Source organism: Gambusia affinis, linkage group LG19 (genome assembly GCF_019740435.1).
Source record: "Gambusia affinis linkage group LG19, SWU_Gaff_1.0, whole genome shotgun sequence".
Classification (NCBI taxonomy): domain Eukaryota; kingdom Metazoa; phylum Chordata; class Actinopteri; order Cyprinodontiformes; family Poeciliidae; genus Gambusia; species Gambusia affinis.
Window position 1 is genome coordinate 7,368,597 of NC_057886.1, and position 22,157 is coordinate 7,390,753.

At 41.7% G+C, this 22,157-nt stretch overlaps 1 protein-coding gene and 1 pseudogene across 2 annotated transcripts; one reads left to right on the top strand and one right to left on the bottom strand.

Annotated features, from left to right (window-relative positions):
- Positions 1 to 206: 206 nt before the first annotated feature.
- Positions 207 to 8,947, bottom strand: ccdc97 (coiled-coil domain containing 97). 2 transcript variants are annotated; one of them, XM_044100766.1, is made up of 9 exons: positions 8,775 to 8,947; positions 4,843 to 4,901; positions 3,995 to 4,182; positions 3,746 to 3,910; positions 2,757 to 2,916; positions 2,082 to 2,170; positions 1,814 to 1,991; positions 1,579 to 1,702; positions 207 to 483 (listed from the first exon to the last, which is right to left on the bottom strand). In XM_044100766.1, the coding sequence occupies exons 2-9, from the start codon at positions 4,862 to 4,864 to the stop codon at positions 333 to 335; spliced, it is 1,077 nt and encodes a 358-aa protein (XP_043956701.1). In that variant the 5' UTR covers positions 4,865 to 4,901; positions 8,775 to 8,947; the 3' UTR covers positions 207 to 332. The 2 variants fall into 2 exon arrangements, with proteins under 2 accessions (XP_043956701.1, XP_043956700.1); XM_044100765.1 differs by lacking the exon at positions 8,775 to 8,947 and having other exon boundaries at positions 4,837 to 4,855.
- Positions 7,211 to 22,157, top strand: part of LOC122821959 — a 28,754-nt pseudogene continuing 13,807 nt past the window's right edge.

The window sequence follows — 22,157 nt, forward strand, 5'->3', positions numbered from 1 at the left end:
TTTTTGCGGAAAGCCAGCTATAGAAGGGAAGGAAAACCAAACATGGTTGCCAACATTTCCTACGAATAAAAACCTGGAATGTGTTTTCTGCATGTTTTTTTTGTTGTTTTTTTAACACTCAGCCCCCTTTTTGCTCTGATGCTCCAAAAGAAAATCCGGCACCAAGTAGCTGAAAGTTTCAAACAGTGAAATAAAACTCAGAAAAGCAAAAGACCAACAAGTTTTATTGCAGGTTGTTGATGCAGTAAAAAAAAAAAAATCAACAACGTCCAGCAGTTTATATTTGTACACTCTTATTTACAGATTGTCGGTTGTTTCTAATAAACTCTTCCCTATTCAGCCATTTTCTCTTCTTCATCATCATCATCATCTTTTTCCATCTCCTCCTCCTCCTCTTCGCCGTCATCTTCATCAAAGTATTTATCCTCTGCATCTCTGCTGACGATGTCCAGGTTGTCGTAGTCGGGGTTGTCGTCCACCTCGCTGAAACACACAAACACTAAAGTGCTTCATGTTCTAGGGGTGAAATATTTTTACTGAACATTCCAGGAGTTACTTTCACTGTTGTAGGCAAATATCCAAATGTTCTTTGGAAATACTCAAATTCGACGACAACGAAAAAAAGAGAGAGTGAAACTCGGAGATCATTTACTTCCATTAAACACATAGTGACGCAACTGAAGTGTTTATTTCAGAGTTTTGACGATTGTAGCTCACTGTTGAAAATCAAACATTAGTTTCAATGAAAATAGGAATTTAGACAAAATGTTTTCTTAATGTGGAAAATGTCGGTCAGCTGAAAGTACAGTCAAATCCAACAAATTAGCTCCTTTATCGGATTGCAAAATTGAAAATTGACAACTTTTAAAAAGCCATTAAATATACCTTTCCCCATTTAAATTATTCTTTATTGGATGATCTAATTTTCTAATTTTAAATGTTTTCATTAACTAAGTGGAAATCTATCAAACTGATGAGAAATAAAGGCTTAAAAGCATTTATCTGGTGGGCCACCAGGGGGAGCTGTGGAGGCCCTCAGAAAGCTGGACGGAAAAAAAAATTCAAATATAAAGACTGACTTCATTGAAATTTTTTAATCATGAAATTTTATCTGTTTATTGAACTATAAGCAAAAATGTAAATGTTATTTACCATGCTCATTTCTGATTGGCTGCCAGTCAAATTCATCAAACTGCTTTACTACTCAAACTAGCACAGCAAGCATGAAACGGGCATGACTAGAAGAAAACTGGAGGAACCGTTCTTTTGCTAAATGAACGTATTGATTATTGAATAATGAATAAAAGTAAAGGAAAAACATTCCAAAAGTGGATGTTTGTTTACATATTTTGCTGGATCGTCTGTGGGTTTTCCCCGAACAGAAGCTATGGCATGAAAAAGTTTGGGACCGAATTTGGACTGTCATATTTAGGTTTCACTTCTCTATTATTATTGAATTGTAGAAATAAATTACATTTTGCATTTTATTGTCACTTGTGGAAAAAAAATAAAAAGTAAAACAAAGTTGCTCGCTTTAGGGGAAGTTTCCAGAAGTTTACTGCGCTAACTGTCATTGACCTGTAGTTGAAATCTTTGTCTTTTCCGTCTAGGAATCGCTGATGCATCCGACTGATGAACTCCTCCCTCAGCAGAGCCTTCTCCTCTGCAGTGGGCTCCCATCCCCTCTGCTGGACTCCATCTTCTGTGTAACAAACGTTCAGCCGCCGGATTGAGACGGGAAGCAGAAGACGTAAAAAATAAACAAACAACAAAACTCATATTTTTGGGCGCCATTCTTTTAGCAGTTTCTCACCGTCGTCATCTTCGTCCTCCTCTTGGGCGCAGTCTTCTCTGTCCTGCTCCTCCTGCAGGCGGTGCTGGATGAGCCGCTCCTGGTAGGAGTTCAGGAGGAGATTGGCGAGTCCACAGGAGCCGCCTCCTTGTCCCTCCTGCGCACCGTTCAGCATGGCCTCCTGGGAGCGCTCCAGTACCTGGAACATAAATCAAAGCCAGCAGGTTTTGCCAGGCTTCCTGGAAACTACACACACATAAATATTGTCGATAAAAAAAAAAAAAATCACCTCTTCATCAGTCAGGAACTGGCCAATATATTGCTCGTACAGCAGCGGCTCCCTCATCCGCATCTGTTCCTCACTGAAATACTCGCCGTCTGCCAGAAGAGTAGAGGAAGAATAAGAAGAAGAAGAAAAGAGCCAAATGATCAAGATTTACAACTCCAGTTTATTATAAATGCTTTAGAGAAACACTTTAAGCAGTGAAAACAATAATTAGGGAGGATTCCTTTTATACTTTTTATGATTTACCCAGAATACATAGAAATATTGAAAATCCTAATGATAAATATAAGAAGTTTAATCTGAATGCCTCCATTTTCACTTCATTTCACGTTGGGCTCCCAAATGGACAGAGGCACATACACCTCCAGATTGTGCATATAGACTGGTCATTTCATCTGTGTGTAATTTTCTCTAGACTTTGGGGGTTTTTTTGTTCACTTTGATTTTGAGTGTTGTTAGCGTATGTTTCATATTCTATCCACAAATTGCAGATCAAAATCAGCGTCAAAAATAATGCTTTTAACTTATTTGTCTCTGTTAAATAAGGGAGAAAGAAACAACTGTTTTTCAAATACAAAGTGGAAAAATATTGACTTTTAACCATCCCGCCATGGTTCTTGATGTCTGATACCACCAGTCTTTCCTCCACAGCGGTTCCCATGGTAACCCAGCCCATACCTTTCTGCAGTGCTCTGAGGGCAGCGTAGCGCTGGTTTCTGACCCTGGTCCTGTTGGTGCATCCCGCAGGTCGCGTCTGCACCAGCCGGCTGTAGTGCTGGGCCCTCGGGTCAGAGCTGACGTGGGTGAAAGCAGGAAGGTGCTCAGGCTTCAGGTGGCCCTGGTGATGGAAGAAGGTAACATCACACCAAGAGACATGACATCAGTAAGTTGACCTCTTTTTTTAATATCTTATTTAAATTACTGCTGTTATTTGTTTATTGTGTTTTTGTCAGTGAAAAAAGATTGACCTCTGCAGGCCTTCTTGAGGTCAGGTTGGACATTTCGGTTTATTTCATTTGTCCTGAGGATCTGGTGGGACCCTTTGCTGTTTAAAAGCTGCCAATTTTTACTATAGTTCATTGTATTTGTACACTTGCAACACTTGTACTTTCATATTTATCTGTGTTTAATGTTTCGGGGTCTTTTTACATGCCCTCTCTCTCTTTTTGATATTACCTTTAAAGTGGGTCCTAAGTTTCCCAGAGGTGAAAGTGTGTTGGTGCTAAGTGTGTGAGTCGACCCGAAAACAAAAGCAAAAACTTGGTGCTCACTGATGCTGGTCACAAGGTGAAACAACCACCAAACTACAGACACGCTCTGAAAGGCCACCACTCCAAGAGCATTGTGGAAATCCAGACTAAAAACTGAGACATTCCTGGTGATCAAATGAAATTGAGATATTTGACTATAATGATCACCAATCCACGAGGGAGACTCGTACACCTGAAAACAACATCCAAACTGCAGTACAGGAGAGACTGTATCACGAAAAAGGAACTCAGATCACTAATCAGAGGCAAATTGTCCCAATCCGATCTTTAAAGCTTTCAAACCTTTCCTCACGTTTCGCTTGGCAGCCAGAAGACACATAAGGACACTTCCACATACAGTAGATCTACTTGTTGTTCCCTCGCTGTTGTCTAACTCTGTGTCCCGCTGGCACTTACATGGTACCTCTCCAGGAAGACCAGCGGCCTGCTGCGGTACTGATGCAGCAGCTCCTCCCGCCGCTCCCCGTAGGTCAGTTCGGCCTCTCCGATCTGCTGGCTCTTCACGGGGCTCCCGCTCATGGCTACCGACTCTATCATGGCTCCAACGCAGCTGGGCTCTGCCTGTGGTTAGGAAGGCAGTTAGCAGAGAAACAGAAAGAATCCAACCCAAAAGGAGACATATGAGAAAAACCCATGGCGCCTCACCGAGGGGTCCAGCTGGGCGACCGGCTGGGTATCTGTTCTGTGTTTGGGTATGTAGAGGTCGCATGTCTGTAAAGGAGCCGCAGGTTCCTCTGGTAACACCGTCCTCTTTTCGGTCTCACGCGGCCTGGGCTGGGCTCTAACGGGAGGGTCGATCTCCCCCCACATTGCTAAACTCCAGCAGGCTTTACCTGAACAGATATCGCGATGAAATATAAACGCTAACTCACTGCACGTGCTGTGTCGACGCCAAAATGAACGAGTGGGTTTTTAAATATCTACATTCTAACACGAAAAACGTTATTTAATGCTTAAAACACACTACATTTACTTGTTTTGCTAACTGTTTTGGCTGCCATAATAGTCCGTCATAATTATGGTCCCCCCTTGTTGCAAGTGAAATGTTGGTTCCGTTCTCAGCCTGTGCCGTCAGCTTTTGTCGCCATCTAGCGGCGGACTGTTGAACGCCAACCACAAACCATTAAAAAAGGTATATGGATTTTTTATTTGCAATCTTATCATTTTCTTTGATTTTTTTTCATTTAATACGGTCTTTAGTTCCTTGTTTATTTACTTTATGTTAATTCAAGTAATTTTCTATGCCATATGAAGCCAGAAAATAACAGTATATTAGAGTCTAAGAACTATGTTTAATGAACGAGTGAAGCACATTAAAGAATATTTGGCTAAGATACGTCTGTTAAAACAGACGTATCTGTTTTACATTGTGGCTAGCTTTATCTCCCTCTCAACAGTAGGGGGCGCCGTTGTTGTTGTTTTCCATGAGCTGTGTATTTCACAGCGCAATCTCAGAATGAGGGCTGCAGTAATTATTACATACTTACACGTACAGTTAGACACTCTGTGCTGCATTTCGATTCAAGTCTCCACCTTGAGGTCAGTCCACGCACTACAACCGGAAAGTCACATGAAAATAATCTGTTACAGATCCGATTCTCCCAAAGACTCACCGGGTGCAGATAAATAGATCCTGGATACAGTGAAGAGACCAGCTGGTCTTGCTATTTAAACTTTTGGCAGAGAGTACAGAGGTTATGAGATATGTAATGGAAGAAGGAAGAGGGGGCAGGGTGGGGTCGGTTGAGTGTACAGTGTAAGTTAGTCAGGGGTGTCACTTCTAATCATCGGACATCAAAACCAAAAGCTGCAATAGAAAGTGCAGAAGTTTTATTCAGTTTGTTGATACTCATTCATTGATGCTTTTTAGATTTTATGAAATAATGTATTTGAAATCATATCTGTGAACAAACTACACATCCAGACTTTGACTTGGCCCTTATGTATCAAGGATTAACCTTTCCATTGAATTATACAGCTGGCCTTTGATTGGGCAACATGCAAATCCACTTTGATCTAGACAATTTTGTTGTTCCTCAGGCTGTTTTTTTCAGGTTGTTGTCTTACTAGAAACCACAAGTCCTTTGTAGTTTCGCTCTCGTACTGCCCTGTATCTTGTCATGTATCAGATACAGGGCAGCTTCCGATACACGATACAGGGCACGATACTATATCGTTTATCGGATGATACACTTATTAGGTACGTGTATTGGACCAGCTTCCTTTTACTTGCTAAAATAGAGCGTGCTGCCACCACTGTGTGTTGCTATGAAGACGGTGTCTATAGAACGATGAGCAGCGTTGGTTTTCCCTTAAGGAAACCGTCTTCTGCTTGTTTAGAAGATTGACAGGCGTGATGATTTCCCGTGCTCATGCTATTATTGTTGACTGCTGCAAACAGACAATGCTAGGAAAAAAAACTAAACTAAATTTTGTGCTAAACAAAGGCTAACGTAAATTGAGATAGTGGTCATCTTTGAACGTTTTGAATCGAGCATCTTCCTTCCTGTAGGGATCTCACAACTTTCCCTAAAGAAATAGCGGACATGCTGCAGAGGAGCAAACAAGACAAATAATCATCAGAGAATCATAACAGCAGGCGGAGGAGGAAGAGCAGCTGCGACTATGAGCTAATCTGACACTTGTTTACAGCTTTATCGTGTTGTAGAAAAATGACACCAAGTTGTCAAAAAGACGAGGCTCAGTTTCGTGACATTTTATGAGATTAGATAAAACAAAGTTATGACCCATGTGTGATGTGAAGCCTGAGAAGATGATTACAAAATGTGCATCAAAATGTGAGACGCGTGTCTGTAATATTAGCAATCCGGTTTCAGACTCCAGTTACATTAGTTTAATATGCTGAAGTTGGTTTCGATACATATTCTGAGCAGTCGGTTGTTGTTGAATGTTGTATTAACGACGGAGCAAAATCTAGTAACGTCATTTGTTTTATTCATTCCTTGTTTGTTTCCTCTTTCAAGCACGTTCCTCAAAAATCAGTTTGACCTCATTTTTCAACCACAAGACCGAATGTTTTAATGGTCGGAGGATTCGTGCCAGGCTCTTATTTTAGATGATGTCCTGCGCTGACAGGATGCTGCGGTTGACGCGTCCCCGTTTCCACCTAGCCCATAACGTTCAACTGCTTCCTCTGCCGAAGCGTTCCCAGCTCACACAGAAGATCAGAAGACTGCAACATGCAAAGAGGTGAACCCTTCCTGAATTATCCAACACAGCTGGCAGATTTAAATGTTCAAATATTTTTCAATCAACCATTTTCCCAAGAGAAAAAGAAAACAAGCAAAAGCACCTACAATGACACACACACACACACACACACACACACACACACACACACACACACACACACACACACAAATTATAATGTGAAAAAACCCCCACTTAAACTGAATAAAGGAATTTACGAAAGAAATAAAAAATTAAGTAAAAGCCGGGGAGGTTACTTCTCAGAGAAAGTTATTTTGGGTTGCCATTCATGGTTTATAAAACTTACTTCCATTCTCTTAATAGTAAAATATTTTTTCTCCCAATGCACAAAAGACTGGAATGACTATATTCAAATGTAGTCTGACCAAATCTGAATCTCAAAGAGAGCAAACAAAGCTGTCAGTAGATTGGGTTCAAGTTGAGAGTCAGGATTTTCAGAAATTATTTGAAAGATCAAAACCCAGATAGTGAGAGACAAATGCATACAAAACATTTTTTCACTTTTTGGGCAGATTGGTTTGATGGAGATTGAAATTATGTCTGTCCTTAGCAGCTCTTTGTCATAGCCATTGTTGCTCTTAATTCCTTCCAGGCAGAATAAACTGCATGAGAGCTGAAACTACTGCAGAAATGAGATCAGAGCCCAGAGAGACCGACATCAGCAACGGCACGGCCGCCAGAAGGTCAAGCTTGGTACGTTTATGCTCAATTTGTTCTTTCCAAATTAAGAATCCATCATAAATCTGATCCTCACCGACCGAATTAAGAGCAGCTTCTTCCAGGAATCTTGCTGATACGGCATGAAAATAAACCTGCAGAGCCTGATGAGGTTGGCTGGTTGTTTGTAACACAACACTGTGTTGCACATTTCTTTTTGTTTTTGTACTAGTTTTTGGTTGGAAAAACTAACAAGTAACTTTTCAGCAAGATACAAGAGCTTGTTTTGAGTCTGTGATTCCTGAGTATTATAATTATAATTTATTTTTAAAGTACTAGTTCCACTGGTAGATTTTTTTTTTTTACTTCAAATGTTAGAAGTGAAAAACATCTGGAGGTGAAACTAGTACTTTTTATCAATATTAATGAATTGTTTACTTAAACCAAGCTCCTTTATCTTATTAGAAAATTACCTATCAGCTAATTTAGTCTTATTTTAGGTGTATAGACAGTGATGTCAGTAACGCGTTACTGACGTCGGACCACTTTTTTCAGTAATGAGTAATCTAACGCGTTGCTATTTCAAATCCAGTAGTCAGACTACAGTTACTACTGAAACCACATTGCGTTACTGAGCGTTACTATTTTCCTTCGTAATTTTATTTTATTTCCTCGCGTTTTGGGGAGTGACCGCCGTTTCTATGCGACAGCATCAGCAGCGACAGAAACATAAACAATGGAGGGAAGAAGGAGATGCGCATGTTGTTGCTGGGAAAACGGGAACTATTTTGAGTTTCGCTCAAAAAGTCCGATTGTTATAAGAGGCTTTGGGCTTGTTTTGTTCTTTCTAAAGTCGCTTGCAAATTTAATGAGTCGCGGGTTGCGCTTTTTGCGCTTGGAAATAAGCAGACATATACAATAGAAACACACACAAAGGTAGTTTTTTTTTGTACTGTTGTAACCATTAAACAATCTCCCTTTCAGTTCAACCATATAAGTGGAGACACATTGTTGATGTTACAATTATAAAATAACTTGTAGTTAAGTTTAGGCAAAGATCAATGTAATTTTCACAGGTGGCGGAGCGTTGCTGTGTGCAGCTGCTGAAAGTAACCAAAAAAGTTACTTTTAATGTTACTTGATTACTTTCCAAATCAAGTAATCAGTAATCTAACTAAGTTACTTTCTCAAGGAGTAATTAGTAAACCGATTAAAGTTACTTTTTCAAAGTAACATCACTGTGTGTAGAAATATTCACACTAGAGACTAGACTAAAATACCTGGTCAGGTTTTGTGTGTTTTTTTTCTTGTTTTTAGTGTCCCGTTTTCCTCTCTCCTGAAGGACTGAGGAGTTATTTTAGAAAACATATTTAACACAAAACCTTAATGAAGTCCCTTAAAGACGTTTTTCTTCTCACTTTTCGCCAGCTTTGTTGTCTTTGAGTCGAACCTGCCGATTTCTCTTGAACGCAACACCAACCCGTTGGCTGGACTTAATCCCGACTGACAGACGTGAAGAAACTATTTAGGTTATTACCTTGGAAGCGGGCCCTCTCTCACCTCCTAATGCCATGTCATATTATGGGACATCACCTGGGAAAGAGCCTTAATAACAGAGACAACCGCAAGTGTCAGTGGAGGTGAACGGACGATTCAAACCCGGAGGCATGAGGAGGTGACAGACAGAAAGCAACAGAGACAGCGCTGACCCCATTAGAAACCGACCTGACCCGTAAAACACCGGCAGACCGTCTGCCGGTCTTTCTTGTTTCCTACAAATAAAACAACCCCTCGCCCCACTCCCTCGTAGATGAAAAACATTCAGATTTCGCTGTAAATTGTCCAATTTCCTTTAAAAAACAAAAACAAAAACAAACAAACAAAAAAAACCCGACACGGTGGAACACGGCGGTGGCAGTAGCAACAGTTGCTATGGTGATATGACTTGCGGTAAATAAACAAACGAAAAGTGTTCCTTTCTCTTAACTTTGGGTTAATAACAGACGTGTAGACCACAGAAAGTCTGCATAATTAGTCCTCTTTATTTCCTTTTTCATTGGTTCACATTTGTATGCTGCATTAAACAAGTTTAATTAAAAGCATTGCAGACATGCAGCGCATGAAAGAATGTACTTGGATAATTACATAACTTAACGGGATTCCAGGAAGTTCTTCCCAGATCTGGACATTATATGCAGTCATATTGCACCGATATACAATTTATTACAGTTTATGTGGTAGAGAGGCGTAAAACCTCAGTCCTAAATCTACCTAATTATCTTGAAAACTGATGTTCAGAGATGTTTCTGAAGTCAAGCTAGCTAGCTTGACTGGAGCTCATTTGCAAAGAAAAAACGAGCAAGAAACAAATTTTTCTTGATGAAAAATGTAAACATACTCTGAAAGAGAACAATGGTTCTCCAAAGTAACGACTCGGATTTATATATATATATTTAAAAAAGACTTGGGAAAACTATGTAGAATGAGTTGATATGACGACAAAAATTTTTTTTTTAAATTTGTATTAGCTGGAAACTAGCAAACAGTAGACGATGAAGTGAAGAACTCTCAGGCTGTCAGCTCTCTGCTCAACTTCTTCTTTATGTCATCATTTCCAGTTACTGCTGATGTGCTGCAGATAGACCTTTTTTTATTATTGTTATTATTAGTTTTGGATAGTTTAAATTGGGGAAGTTTACAGTTTCCTCACGTTGCTGGTAAGAAATTCATGCAGCTAATCGCTCTCTTAAAGAAATCAGAGATGTAGAGATAATTTGGGGAAAAAAAGAAGCATCGTTTTTATTAGCATAACCGCATTTCTGAGTGGCTCATTTTCTCGTAATTGATTTGGATTTACAGCCAAGCAGCAGTTAAGTCATCGTTCTGCATTCACTGGCGCCACCCAGTCAGACAAGTGGTTTAGTTTTGCCTCTACTGTGTAAATCAAACACGATCTTTAGTCTAAATCGACTTTGGTAGCAGGAAACAGTCAGAAAAAGACATCAAGAGAAGGAAAAGTCGGCACAGTTGTAGTGTTAGTGTGTTTATAATGATTTCTTTAGGCCTTGATCAAGATGACAGCAGCGGAGTGCGCACTGATCTCAGATCAGAGGCGCTAAGTGAGCGGAATTTGCCGCTTGAACGCGCGTGCGCGGCCAGGATGCGCTCCTGTTTGCGTCTGTCACCCGCTGAAGGACTGAGAGTAAAGCAACAGCTGTGGCAGCCTGCTTGATCAGACACACTCACCGATATCCGACACACATAAAGGCGCACCCACACACCCACACACACACACATTTGTCTCAGTCAACCTTTGCAACAACAGGCGAAGCGCTTTCTGAGCCCCACAGTGGTTTGAAAGTTGCAGGCTCTGATTTATTTATTTAACCAAGTGGATGGAAATCGTTTTTGATCACCTGTGATTGCTGAGACACTTCTTTTTATTTCTTTTTCTTTTTTTTTTACACTTCTTCAGTCTGCAGGATTTTCTTTCATTTCTTTTTCCCCACCGGTGGCCCTCAGCTTAACTCTGTAAGAGGATTCTTAAAGCACTACAGACTTGGCAGACGGAGCACCTACAGGGCGTCTGCATTGACCCCGCCCCCTCTCAGCGCTCAGCCAATCAGCAGCGACATGGATGAAAGCGCCGTGAGATTTGCGTTGGAGCGTCGCGCCTGCCTGAGCCTCAGAAAAGGTGGGAGGTTTGGTGTTTGTAGGAGCACAGATTTGAACCTTTATTTGAATCTGGGGAAAGGTCACCAGGGTTCGAATCCCGGCCACCAGCCACGTTGAAGACTAATGCTTCCTTATGTGCATTGTGCTTAACCGCTGCACCACAAAACGCAGCTGATTTCTGAGGTGTATCTTCAGAGCCGACGTGCCATTCAGGTTTATTTTCTGAACCGAGGTGATCGGATGACTTACATGTGGCTGGGCGTCAGATGGGCCCCAGCCAGCCAGCACAGTGAGGCACGCATCAGTGCATGACCTCATCAACCTGAGCTGCGACCGGCATTTAAACCCAGGGAACTGTTCCCATTTCAGCCACAAACTTCAACGTATGGTCAGGGGGATTGAAGGTTTTGGTTTTCCACAAGTCAAAAAGGCGTTTTCTCTCCTGCTTTAGCAATTCGCTCCAATCAGTTTGATTGTTTACACGTCGTGCCACTGATTCCCAGTTTGAAGTCTAGACTTTGTTGACTGGTTTCCTTTTGGGGGAGCGCCGGACTTAAAAGGACAAGACATTAAAACATTCAAGTGTATGAGGTTCATATCAGAAAGCCCTCCACAATATTCACGGTTTTCATATTCTGCAATGTCATATTCCTCCTCAGTTCTCTTGTAGCCAATAGTTGCAGGTCTCTTTTATACACGACATCTTCCCGTGTGTGTGCTGGAAGTTTCCAGAAATGCTCTTTCCTTCAGTTCATCTTTCTGTCCAGAGGGATTAGGATCGCAGCGGTTGCAAGCAGAAAACTGAGCAGAGGGAGGATGAGGAGGACGGTCTTCATACACTAACAGCTCAAAGTAAAGTAAAGTAAAGTAAGGGACGTTTACGGAAGGAAGCGCTTGCCAAATCTACCAAACAGAAGACTGATTATGTTTGTTTTGTGATGCAGAGCCACCGGCAGAAACATATCTAATAGATGTCTCAGTGGTGACAGACATTCAAAACCAAACTCCAGAGGGAGATCTGTCTGCTGCATAAATTCTGAGCTGGGCGTTAAATGTACGGCAATATATTAACGCCATAACTAAATGTCTTTGTGTCTCCCCGGGGGACAAACAAACCGTCTGTAAATACAACCCAGTCTCACTCCCAACTCGTCATATATTGACGCATGGGACTTCCGTCCTCGTCACATATTGACGCGAGGGGTACCCCTTTCGCGTCAATATGTGACGCGAAGGGTTTTACCTGATGCCTTACCGTAATTTTTTCCCTAAACCTAACCAATTTTTGGGTTTTGAAGTGTCGGCAGTGTTTGCGAGGACCATTCGCGTAAATAATCCATGTAAAATATGCGACCTTCCAAAATCGTCAAAACCGTCAAAATTTTACGGTGAAGGAACCTGCCCAAGTCGTCACATATGGACGCGAAGGGGGTACCCTTCGCGTCAATATGTGACGCATGGTCAGACGGCGTCCCAACTCGTCAATATTTGACGAGTCGGGTGTGAGAATGTGTTGGTAAATACAGCGGGGAGAAAAAAACGCAAGTGGAAAGACAAAGATAAATGTTCCAGCGTTTTATCAAGCTGATTTATTTATTTTTTATTTTTTTATTTTCTGCAACCATTACAAGAATTTTGCAACAACACATGACTCAAGAGGAGCAGCATAGGGGGTCAGTTCAGCTGCTCTACTTCCATATAGCGAAAAATGGAGACAAATGACCATGGAAAATGTTTAAATTGGAGATATATTTTAACTTTATTAGCAAAAGTCATGTACGGGACATGGAAGAACACGTTCTGGTCAGACGATGTAGAAACTCAGATAATTAAATCTCCATTCAAAATACTACTAACAATGAAAACAATATCCGTCACCCCAAACACACTGTCCCTACAGCTTCTATGCAGTCTAAATTTAGGATCACGGAAAAACAAAACATGCTGCACTATTCAGATATACATTTATTTGCACACATTTTGACACTCCTACGTTATTTCCTTTCCCCTTAACAATTCAGCAGAACAAAAGTGAGTCTGCAGCTGCTCCCTCTGCGGCCTCTCTGTGACCCCTAACAGAAGAAATAATTAAAAATTACGGCTGAATAAAACGCTGAGACTTCAGAATTGGCTCCCCCGTCATCACGGTGCTGCGCTGGAACCACGCTGTACCTGCTGAGCAGGGGCCACGCTCGGTGGCGCACGCCGACATTTGAGCAATGAGCACGCGCTCCCGAAATAGACTCGGCATCGGCACGTCACATCACGTCCCTGCCATCGCTGAGCGTCAATCACACGACCACGGTTTGGTATAATACGAGTGAAGGTTTTTACGACGTGGCATCACACGTGCTGTGATTTGTTAACTGCGGCCCGCCTGTGTTGTGCCTGCAGACATCGGACGTGCTTTAAGTGGGAGCTGGGGGCCCCGAGGGGTCTGCTGGTGTCCGCCCTGCAGCAGGAGCCAGCCCGGGCCCTCCCAGGCGGAAACACAGAACTCGTCCTGCGTCTGGCGTCGGCTCCAAAATCAGAGCCGAGACTGCGGAGCGACACACGTATATGTCCGCAGGACGATTGGGCAACTCCGAGACGTCTGATTGGTGCTTCTTTAAATACAATAAAACAAGATTTCTAAACCCATGTAGGAAAATTGTAATGTACAGTAATTCTTACAGCGCTTTTCTTTAAAGGGACCTGTTGCTGTTTTCATTTCTTTACAAAGCTGGATGACTTTACAAAAATGTTTCTAGATTTATAGAACAATAATGAATGCTGCAACTATGCAGTGTTTTGTTTCCACTTTGGACGGACTGAGTTAAACTAGCGTTCTAACTTGGAAAGTTTGAGGTTTGTAGCAATGTTAAGCTCCAACATGGCCGCCCCATGACTAAAACACAGTGACACTTGAATTTCTAAACAGGTTCTTACAGTTTCCATCTCATTAAATGAGTCACCTGTGATGTCAGTAGCCTGTGACTGTTTAATGTTTGCATGCATAAACTCCTGTGCAATTTTTTTTACTATTAGCTTGTTTTGCTAATGCCAGAAAGGTTGCATAAAAATGAGCAATTAGCATGTGTTTCGTTTTATGGCAATTTGTCTAAGATGTTATAAGAGGGTTGGTAAAACAAAACAGGACTACTTTCTTTCTTTTTCTTTTCTTTATCTATTTATTTATTTTTGCACAAGCTCAGTTGTGTTTTTAAAGCTTTTGTCCCCGAATTTACGTGATAATCAATTTGAAAAACTGCATTTCCGCCTTGTTTGTCTCGTGTTATTTTTACTTTGGTCATCTGAAACCTGTAAGTGTGACATAAAAAAGGGCAAAAATAATGAGAAGAAATCCGTAAGGGGGGGAAATGCTTTTTTCATAGCTCAGTTGATTTCTTATTCGGTGAAAAGGGAAGTGAGCCGAAAGAACACACAAACGTGTTTGTAACATTTTTAAGCTGCTTCCTCCTTTGAGGCACAGCTGATTAGGTGACCCCCTCAGTGCGCTGTTAGACAAAAAAAAAAAAAGCTGCACAGTTATGCGCTGACATATAACCCCGGTGAGGGTGTGTGACACAGACCTCAGTAGTGAAAATGCTCCCAGGCACCTCGTGTTACGCATCAGAGTCCAAACCGCTGATCTGCAGAACGAGCGCTTCCTGCTCCTTCATCACTTCACGTCACCTTGGATGTTTAGCTCTGTTGTCTGAGAAAACCGTGACGCTGAGCAGATTCAAGAGTTTTGCATGGGGCTTAAACTCAGAAGCTCTTTCGGGTGTGAACCCTTTATTCAGTTTCTTTTTTGTTTGTGGGTTTTTTTCCTTTTCTACAGACTGTCTGTGAAGATCGAGCGATACCGCTTATCGCGCCGGTGTTTGATCTAAAACTCGAAACAGGAAGCAGCTCGAGCGTGAGCTTCTTCAACTTCCCTTTGTATTGTGTGACACAATCGCCGGGGCTCTTCTCAGAGAGGGCCACGGCTTTTGACTAGAAAAGATAAAATCCTCAAACTTGTTGCTTTCAAAAGCTAGCGAGCATTCTTGAGTTTTTTCTTTCGTACTCTGCTTGACTGAGCGATGACTCTACCTCTGAGCTTTTTTGCATGTCTAAGAGCAAAGGTGGGGGATAGATGATGCATCACTGGTGTGATGATGGATCCCAATAAGGCGGGACTGACGTTTGCATCTTCTTTTTGTGGTTCAGTTCTTCAGCTGAAGCTGCAACAAAGAAGAAGCAGAGAAGCGGTGGAGAGCTGTGGAGCCATGCCTCGTAAGTAAATAAAACCATAAAACCAATTTATGCTTTATTGTATAAATAAAGCAGGGATATGTCTAGATCCAGACGATAAAAACTTTGTTTTACATTTAAATATATTTCCTTTTCATTCATTAGTCTGCCAGTTTATTTATCTGTTTTTACTATTTAATTATTTTTATCTGGCACCTCCCTGTTTACCCCCCCTTTCCTGTGTTGCTCTGGGCAACCATCCATATGGCGCATAAGGAAGCTGCTGCAGATACCAGCACCTGATAGGACTCCACATTAAATAAATGTCCTCATGACCCAAACAAGTTCTAAAAACAGTAATAGTAAAATGATCAACCAAAGTGCCTTTTGAAGACTGGATACTGCTGCTTTTCTAACCTCCTGGGACAGCTGTCTGTGCTGCATTGCTAATGCTACGACATTTTTGCTCTTGGTATCATGCTAACGTTATAAACGTATTGAAAACATGGGTGCAGTGAGGTTTGACTACGTATTTACGCGAGTAAAGGGATTTAAATAGGCCTTGATATTTGAATCCTCAACAGACTGTGGAGATAAAGGAAGGATGCACTTAAAAATGCTGTGCTTGCCAGAAAGCAACATTCATGAGACGTATATATGCTGCACTGTTTAACTATTAACACTTAATTTTAACACAATACGGCTGTTTCCTTGGCAGCTGCATGTGCAGAAAAGCCTCGGTGTCTAACCGTAACGCAGGTGCAGCAGCTTCAGGTTGAGGTTTCTCTTTCTCAGTCAGCACTGTGAGAATCACTTCTGGCTGTTTCTGGTCTTAGTGGGATTGCGGTGAAGACAAATCCGCCGTCCGCCCGATGAGACGGCATTTTCCGTCTTCAAAAGCACGTCGCCGCGTAGAAGGCCTTGCAGCAGCTACAGCTATGAGTATTCAAAAAAACTGCTTTGACGCCGCTCGCCGGATGATTTTCCGTCTCCCATTAAAAGTGCTACGTTTCTGCAGCTTCCAGAGCTTTCAGCTCAGCAAACTGCGCCTCCTCTCCCTTTTGTTCATTTTCATTGCAGAGCACTTTTAAAAATGTGTCATTGCATGCATTAATCTCTGCGTAGATGTAAAACTTCTTTGGCCCTTAATTACTCCGAGACTCGCTACCTTTTTCTGCATACATCCGCTCATTTAAAGCCATTATTTATTTTCGTGAACGGCGGGTTTCTATCTTTGCCATTCGCAGTTGTTCCACTGATGTGACACAAATATCTTGTTTTTCATTCATCACAGATGAATTAAAAACATCTGTGTATCATACATAAGTATGATACTTATCGTATGATACCAATACCATTACTCAAACTCTTCTACATTCATTCAATACATAGATTGTTTCTTGTAGCAGTGTAACGAAACTGCTCTTTTCTTAGTTGCCAGGCAGCAGCGACAACAATGCTAGGAGCGATGACTAGGCAGAGCCTTTAAAAGAACTGAGACGAGTAGAATGCAGCACTTCACGTTTTCATCATCAGGCTTGTTGAGAAAGCGCCACATGTGAGCGTGATGGCGAGTTGCGACAGAAGCCAAGGTGAAACGGCGACTTGACGTTGTTTTTGCTTTATCTCTGCTCTAATTGTATCCTTCTGGTTTGCAGTGGCGAAATGAAAATGGGTCATTCGCGTGCCTACGTGTTGACCAACGTCTTCTCTTTTTTTTACTGTTTCTACACAGAGTCTTTGTGTCGGGTCTAGTTGCACTGACAAAAAGAATTAAGCTCTTCGTTTAAAATGCGAGTGAATATTTCATTTACTGTAACTGGAGAAGTTCGTTTTCAGACGTTTCCAGAATGTTCAGACCGGAAAAGACAAGAGATGTATCTTATTTTATTAAAAGAAAGTAGTAAAAACTTCAAGCCATGTCGAATGATTTAGTTTTTTCTGGCTTTGCTACTTTTTTTTTGCACTGTGGTATTTCCATACATGTGTACCCACATCCTGAGCAGTGCACTGTCTACAACTGTGCACAGGTTTTAAGCCTCACCTGATTTCTTTCTCGTGTTGGGAAGTAGTGCTCTCCAGGTTTTGCCTTTCACATTTTTGTCTTGAACTTTGTCTGCTTTGAAACTTTTTCTCTGTCCAGACCTCGTGCAACATATGTTGCACTTTAGATGTAAAAGCACAGAGAAATAGATGGATAGAATAAAAGAAGAAGCTTCAAGAGAGGAAAAAAAGAAAGTAGAGGAACAAGTTTTTGAAACGATGACGCTCTTGTTGGTCTAAAAGTAAACAGTAATGTCTGCCTGTCAGCTATCTGTTACAAGCAGATAGTTGACACATTTGTGTCAGCCTCCAGTGACCTATGCACTTCTTCCTCCTTTCAACAAGGTTTAGGTAGGTGTGTTTAGAGGATTTTTTTTTTTTTACTATTGTTTCTGAAGCATATTTTGGAGGTCAGACACTGATGTTGGACAAGAACGTCTCTGCTATAATTCATCCCTGAGATGTTCTATCAGGCCAGTCAAGCTCCTATAAACTAAACTTCCTCATCCATGTTCCTATTTTCTACTTGCTCAGGGGTTTTGTCCAAACCGTAAGTTGGGAGGACATAAGTATCCAAAATGTCTTGCTAGGCCAAAGCATTGGGAGCCTAAGACGCCCCACAACATCAACCCTCCTGCACCAAACCTTACTCTCCACACAAAGCAGTCAGTCAATGCCAAGCCCAGACTCGTCCTTTGGATTGGCAGTCAGAAATAACGCAGAAGAAAGTTCAGTAATTTCTGACTCTAGAGTCCAGATTTGACGTGGTTTATAGAAGAACATTCAGTGTTTTGGAACGTGAGGCGTGGATGCAGCCGCCTGGAAATCCAACGCACTGTTTTTGAGCTAATCTGAAGGAAGTCTAGAGCACCTAACTCTAGGAGCAGAGTTAACATGCACCTATTAACTCTGAAGAAAATGTTCGTCCTTTTAAAACTTTGCACTTCAGCATCTCTGGTTGGTGATTTTATGTGACCTACTGCTTGGTGGCTGAGTTGCATTCAAAACAGATGCCATGAATATCTGTCCGTCTGTCTTTCTGACTGTGTCTACCTACTTGCATATTACACATCTACCAACCTACTCACCTACCTATCTAGCCAGCAACCAATCTAGTTAACTACTTATCTACCTTCCTACATACATACGTAAGTACCTAGCTAGCTTCCTACCTAGTTACTTCCCTACTTCCCTACATACCTAGCTACCTACCTGGCTAGCTAGCTAGCTCCCTACAGTTCAAGCTACTTTAAGAGATAGCTAGCTATCCTGCCTACCTGTTTACCTAGCTGGCCACCTACTTGTCTAACTAGTTACCTAGCAACCTGCTTAGCTACCTACCTACCACCTAGCTACGTACCTTTTATATTATTTTTTAAAATAAAGATTTTTCTGGTCCTAAAATGCAGGAGGACTACTTGCATTGAATTTTCACACTTTCTATTCTCATGTAGATTTTCACCATTAGCTCAGACTTTCACTGTGAGAGATTTCTGCAGGTGCCTTCCTATTTCTCGACATCATATAGTTGTCATGACACTCTGAGTCACGAGTGTGACTTTTCGCCTCACTTTCTCAGGGTATTTTTATACCTTGTGAAAAAGTGAAGGTTTATAGACTTGCTAAAGAATTCAGGGTTCTCACTCCGCTGCATGCGATGATCTAAATTAAACCTCCCACTAGAAAGAGACTGAGCTAATCAGCATGGAAGTGAACCTTCTTCACTATTGAGAGCATGTTTAAAGTCTCACGTCTGTGGGTTATGATGGACGTCTCTCTTCTGCATATCTGAAGCACTGGAGTCTTTGGGTTTTGTGACATTTCCAAATATATTGGGAAGTTTAACCAGCTGACCGGTTGGGCAGTAAAGCAGAATGCAGAGAAACCTTTCAGTTCACACTCAAGGGAGAATAAAGCACTCGTCAGCAGCGGAGAGAACGTGAAAAGACCATCAAGACCAGATAGGAAGTGATGCTGCTGGATGTTTTCAAAGTTTAAAGACCAGCAATGTTAGTTAGTCACTCAAGCACATAATTAGTCCATGGGCCAGACCATTTCTTTGTCCATTTCAGGGTGGCACAGTGTATCGATGTTTTTTGAAAATATACATGTCTCTAGTTAATATGTTGGTATGAAACCCTTTCCAAAATGGTAGCTGAGTCACAGTTATCAGCTCATGAAGTAAACAACCCCTTTGGACAAATGCTGTTTTTTGAGACTGGTGTGTGTCTGGTTTAGGGTCATGGTATGGGCATTTGTCAAAGGTCTATAATATAATGTTTGGTATCATTTTAAAGGGGACACTCTTGGCTTTCATTTAAATCAGGTTTTGAGTCTCTCTGACTAACACAGAGATCACTAGAGCTCGTTAAACCAAAAATAATACACATTTTTCCACACCATTTGACCAAACTGGATACGTTTCTTTTTTCCCAGTGGCACCCAGGGACATCAGGGACACAAGAGTTAACAACTAGACTACTCAACAGACTCTAAGGAGTCAGAAAATGAATGATATGCCTATACTGTCTGCAACATATTAACTAGAGACATGTATCTTTTCAAAAAAATATCGACAGATTTTGCCACCCTGAAATGGACAAAAATGTGAAATTTTGGCCTCTGGCTCTTGGACCAAATGGGTTCTTTTCTCTCTCTTCACTTCCCATTTGGTCTGCTATTCTTTTATTTTTTTCTTTCTCGCTAGCTCCTTTCGTTTTAGTCTTAACACTTCAATGTATTTCTACACCTTCCACTTTACAAAAGATGACTCCCCTCTCAACCCTCCGTCACACCCACCACTCATTGTGACTGAGGCGGGTTCATACCCAGCGTAGCGCCCCCTTTGTGAAAGAGTGAGGGCCCAAAAGAGGGGCTGATGTCTCTGGGGTGTGCAACAGCGGAGTGACAGTGTGCAGCGACGTGAACTGAGGCTTAAGCAGGTACCCGGAGTCTCGCTCGGAGTTGCTAATCCACTCAAATAGCTGTGTGTGCGTGCGTGTGTGTGTGTGTGTGTCTAAAAATCAAGAGGGACGTGACTGGGACAAAAGCTCATTATCTGCTGCGAGCTCCAGTAGACGGGGCTTGACTGAGATCATGAAATCCTCAACTTGGCATCTTCGATGACCTCTTGACCTCGTGGCTAGCCACTGCGAAATGGTCAAATACTCTGTTGGTGACAATTCTGGGGGAAATCTGGCAATGGTTAAACAAAAAGCTAGCATGATACTAACATATGTTGACTTTTTTTTAATACTACCTACTAAGGCTGAGAGACATTTTCACTGCATAACTAAAAAAATCTAAGACAAAATGAGCTACTGCCCGTTGTACAGTTATTAACGCAAATATTTTTCAATATATTGGATTTATTATCCGTTTATCTACCACTCAAGTTAAATCCTATGTGGCAGAAATATAAATCTAACGAAAGCAGCCCCAGAATTTGTTTTGGTTTATAAAAAGTGACATCCACGTCAGCATTTGTTTTTGCTCATATGCCACTTTTAAAGTTCGCCGGACCAGGTTCAATAGAAATAAATAACAGGAACCACCAGCCCTGTAATTTCCTGTGTGTTCACAGAACTGCAGTTTTCAGAAGTCCGGCTGCCTTAGCTCAGCCTTTTGGACGCGTTGCATTTGCACTTCGAATGATTTCTGGCCCGTCCCAGCAGCTGCTCTCGGAACCACTTCCCAAAAATATGCCGCATTTTATTTTATCATCGTGCAAAGATATAAAAATCTGCAAAACGATAGCAGACATTAACTGTGCTGAGACGGTAATCAGGCAGAGCTTTGGCTGTAAAAAATAGCAATAATTGTGCCCACCAATCACTCTGTTTGTGCTTAACCGATGAAGGGAAGATCCATTTGGAGCCGTCTCGCTCTCCTCAGGTGAATTAATCGGCATGCAGCAGCGTTAATGCCCACTGTGCTTTTTCCTCTCCGTTTCATGTCTTTATCCTTCCAGCACTTAAAGGTTCAGCTGCCTTCCACCAGCAGAGACGGGGCTTGGATCGAGCACAGGTGAGCAGAGCAGTCACCTGAATTGATTCATTTTTCCTTTTTTTTGTTTGCCTTTAAGAGGCTTAGCAACAAGCGGTATCATTCCAGTGACTCTGGGTCATAGAGAAAATCTGAAGGGGGGGCAAAAAACCCCCTAAATGAGCTGAAATATAACCATCTGCTCAGAGTATGAATAATGTTACAGGAGCATGAGGTTCGACGCACATTCATTCACTAAATCTGTGGTTACGCCTCAATTACTTTATCTGAATTTAATAGAGATGCAAGTGGGAATGTAGATAAATTGCATCTCGGTTACCAGTGTTTGAAACATTTAATCCAGCTCTCAGCTTTGCACAAAGTGGATAGCAGAAATAAATTGAAAATAATACCGAACTCTTAAGGGCACCACTTTGCCAAAAGTATTGAGGACACATGACCCTCAGTGACATCCGACTCATAAAACATGGAGTTTAATATAGAGCTGCTTCACCTTAATGGCGGCGTTTCTCAGTTCCAGTCCTCCTGTCCTCCCCTGCATATTTTGAATATTTCTCAGTTTCAGAACACCTGATCCAAACGACTCCATGACCTCCTCCTTGTTAAATCCTCCACTTGTTGGAGTCAGGTGGCGGCAGAAAGGGGGAACACCTAAAACACTGCTGTGCTCAGTGCGGTACCGGGATTGAGAAAGTCTGGTCTATGGAGAAATAACACGTTCCTTTGACGTCACAGTTCCACAGCAGAAACCTCAACCCACTTTTTACAAGTCCGGTATCATGGGGCCCCGTGTGTTTTCACAGCATTTAGGCAAAGTGGCACAACTATTTGAACATTAACAGCTGGAGTTTGTAGACCAGAAACAAAGTTCATTAGCAATTGACCCTACAGTCACTCGATCAGTTCCTCATTCTGATTTGGATTCATTAATCTGGACAGGTTTGCCAGTATCATTGGCCTTTATGTGATTATTTCTAAA

Coding starts and splice junctions, on each gene's coding strand:
- ccdc97 (XM_044100766.1), bottom strand. CDS start 4,864: ATGCAGCACAGAGTGTCTAACT. Junction 3,911..3,994: donor TCGCCCAGCTGGACCCCTCG/GTGAGGCGCCAT, acceptor TCCTAACCACAG/GCAGAGCCCAGCTGCGTTGG. Junction 2,917..3,745: donor TCTTCCTGGAGAGGTACCAT/GTAAGTGCCAGC, acceptor TTCCATCACCAG/GGCCACCTGAAGCCTGAGCA.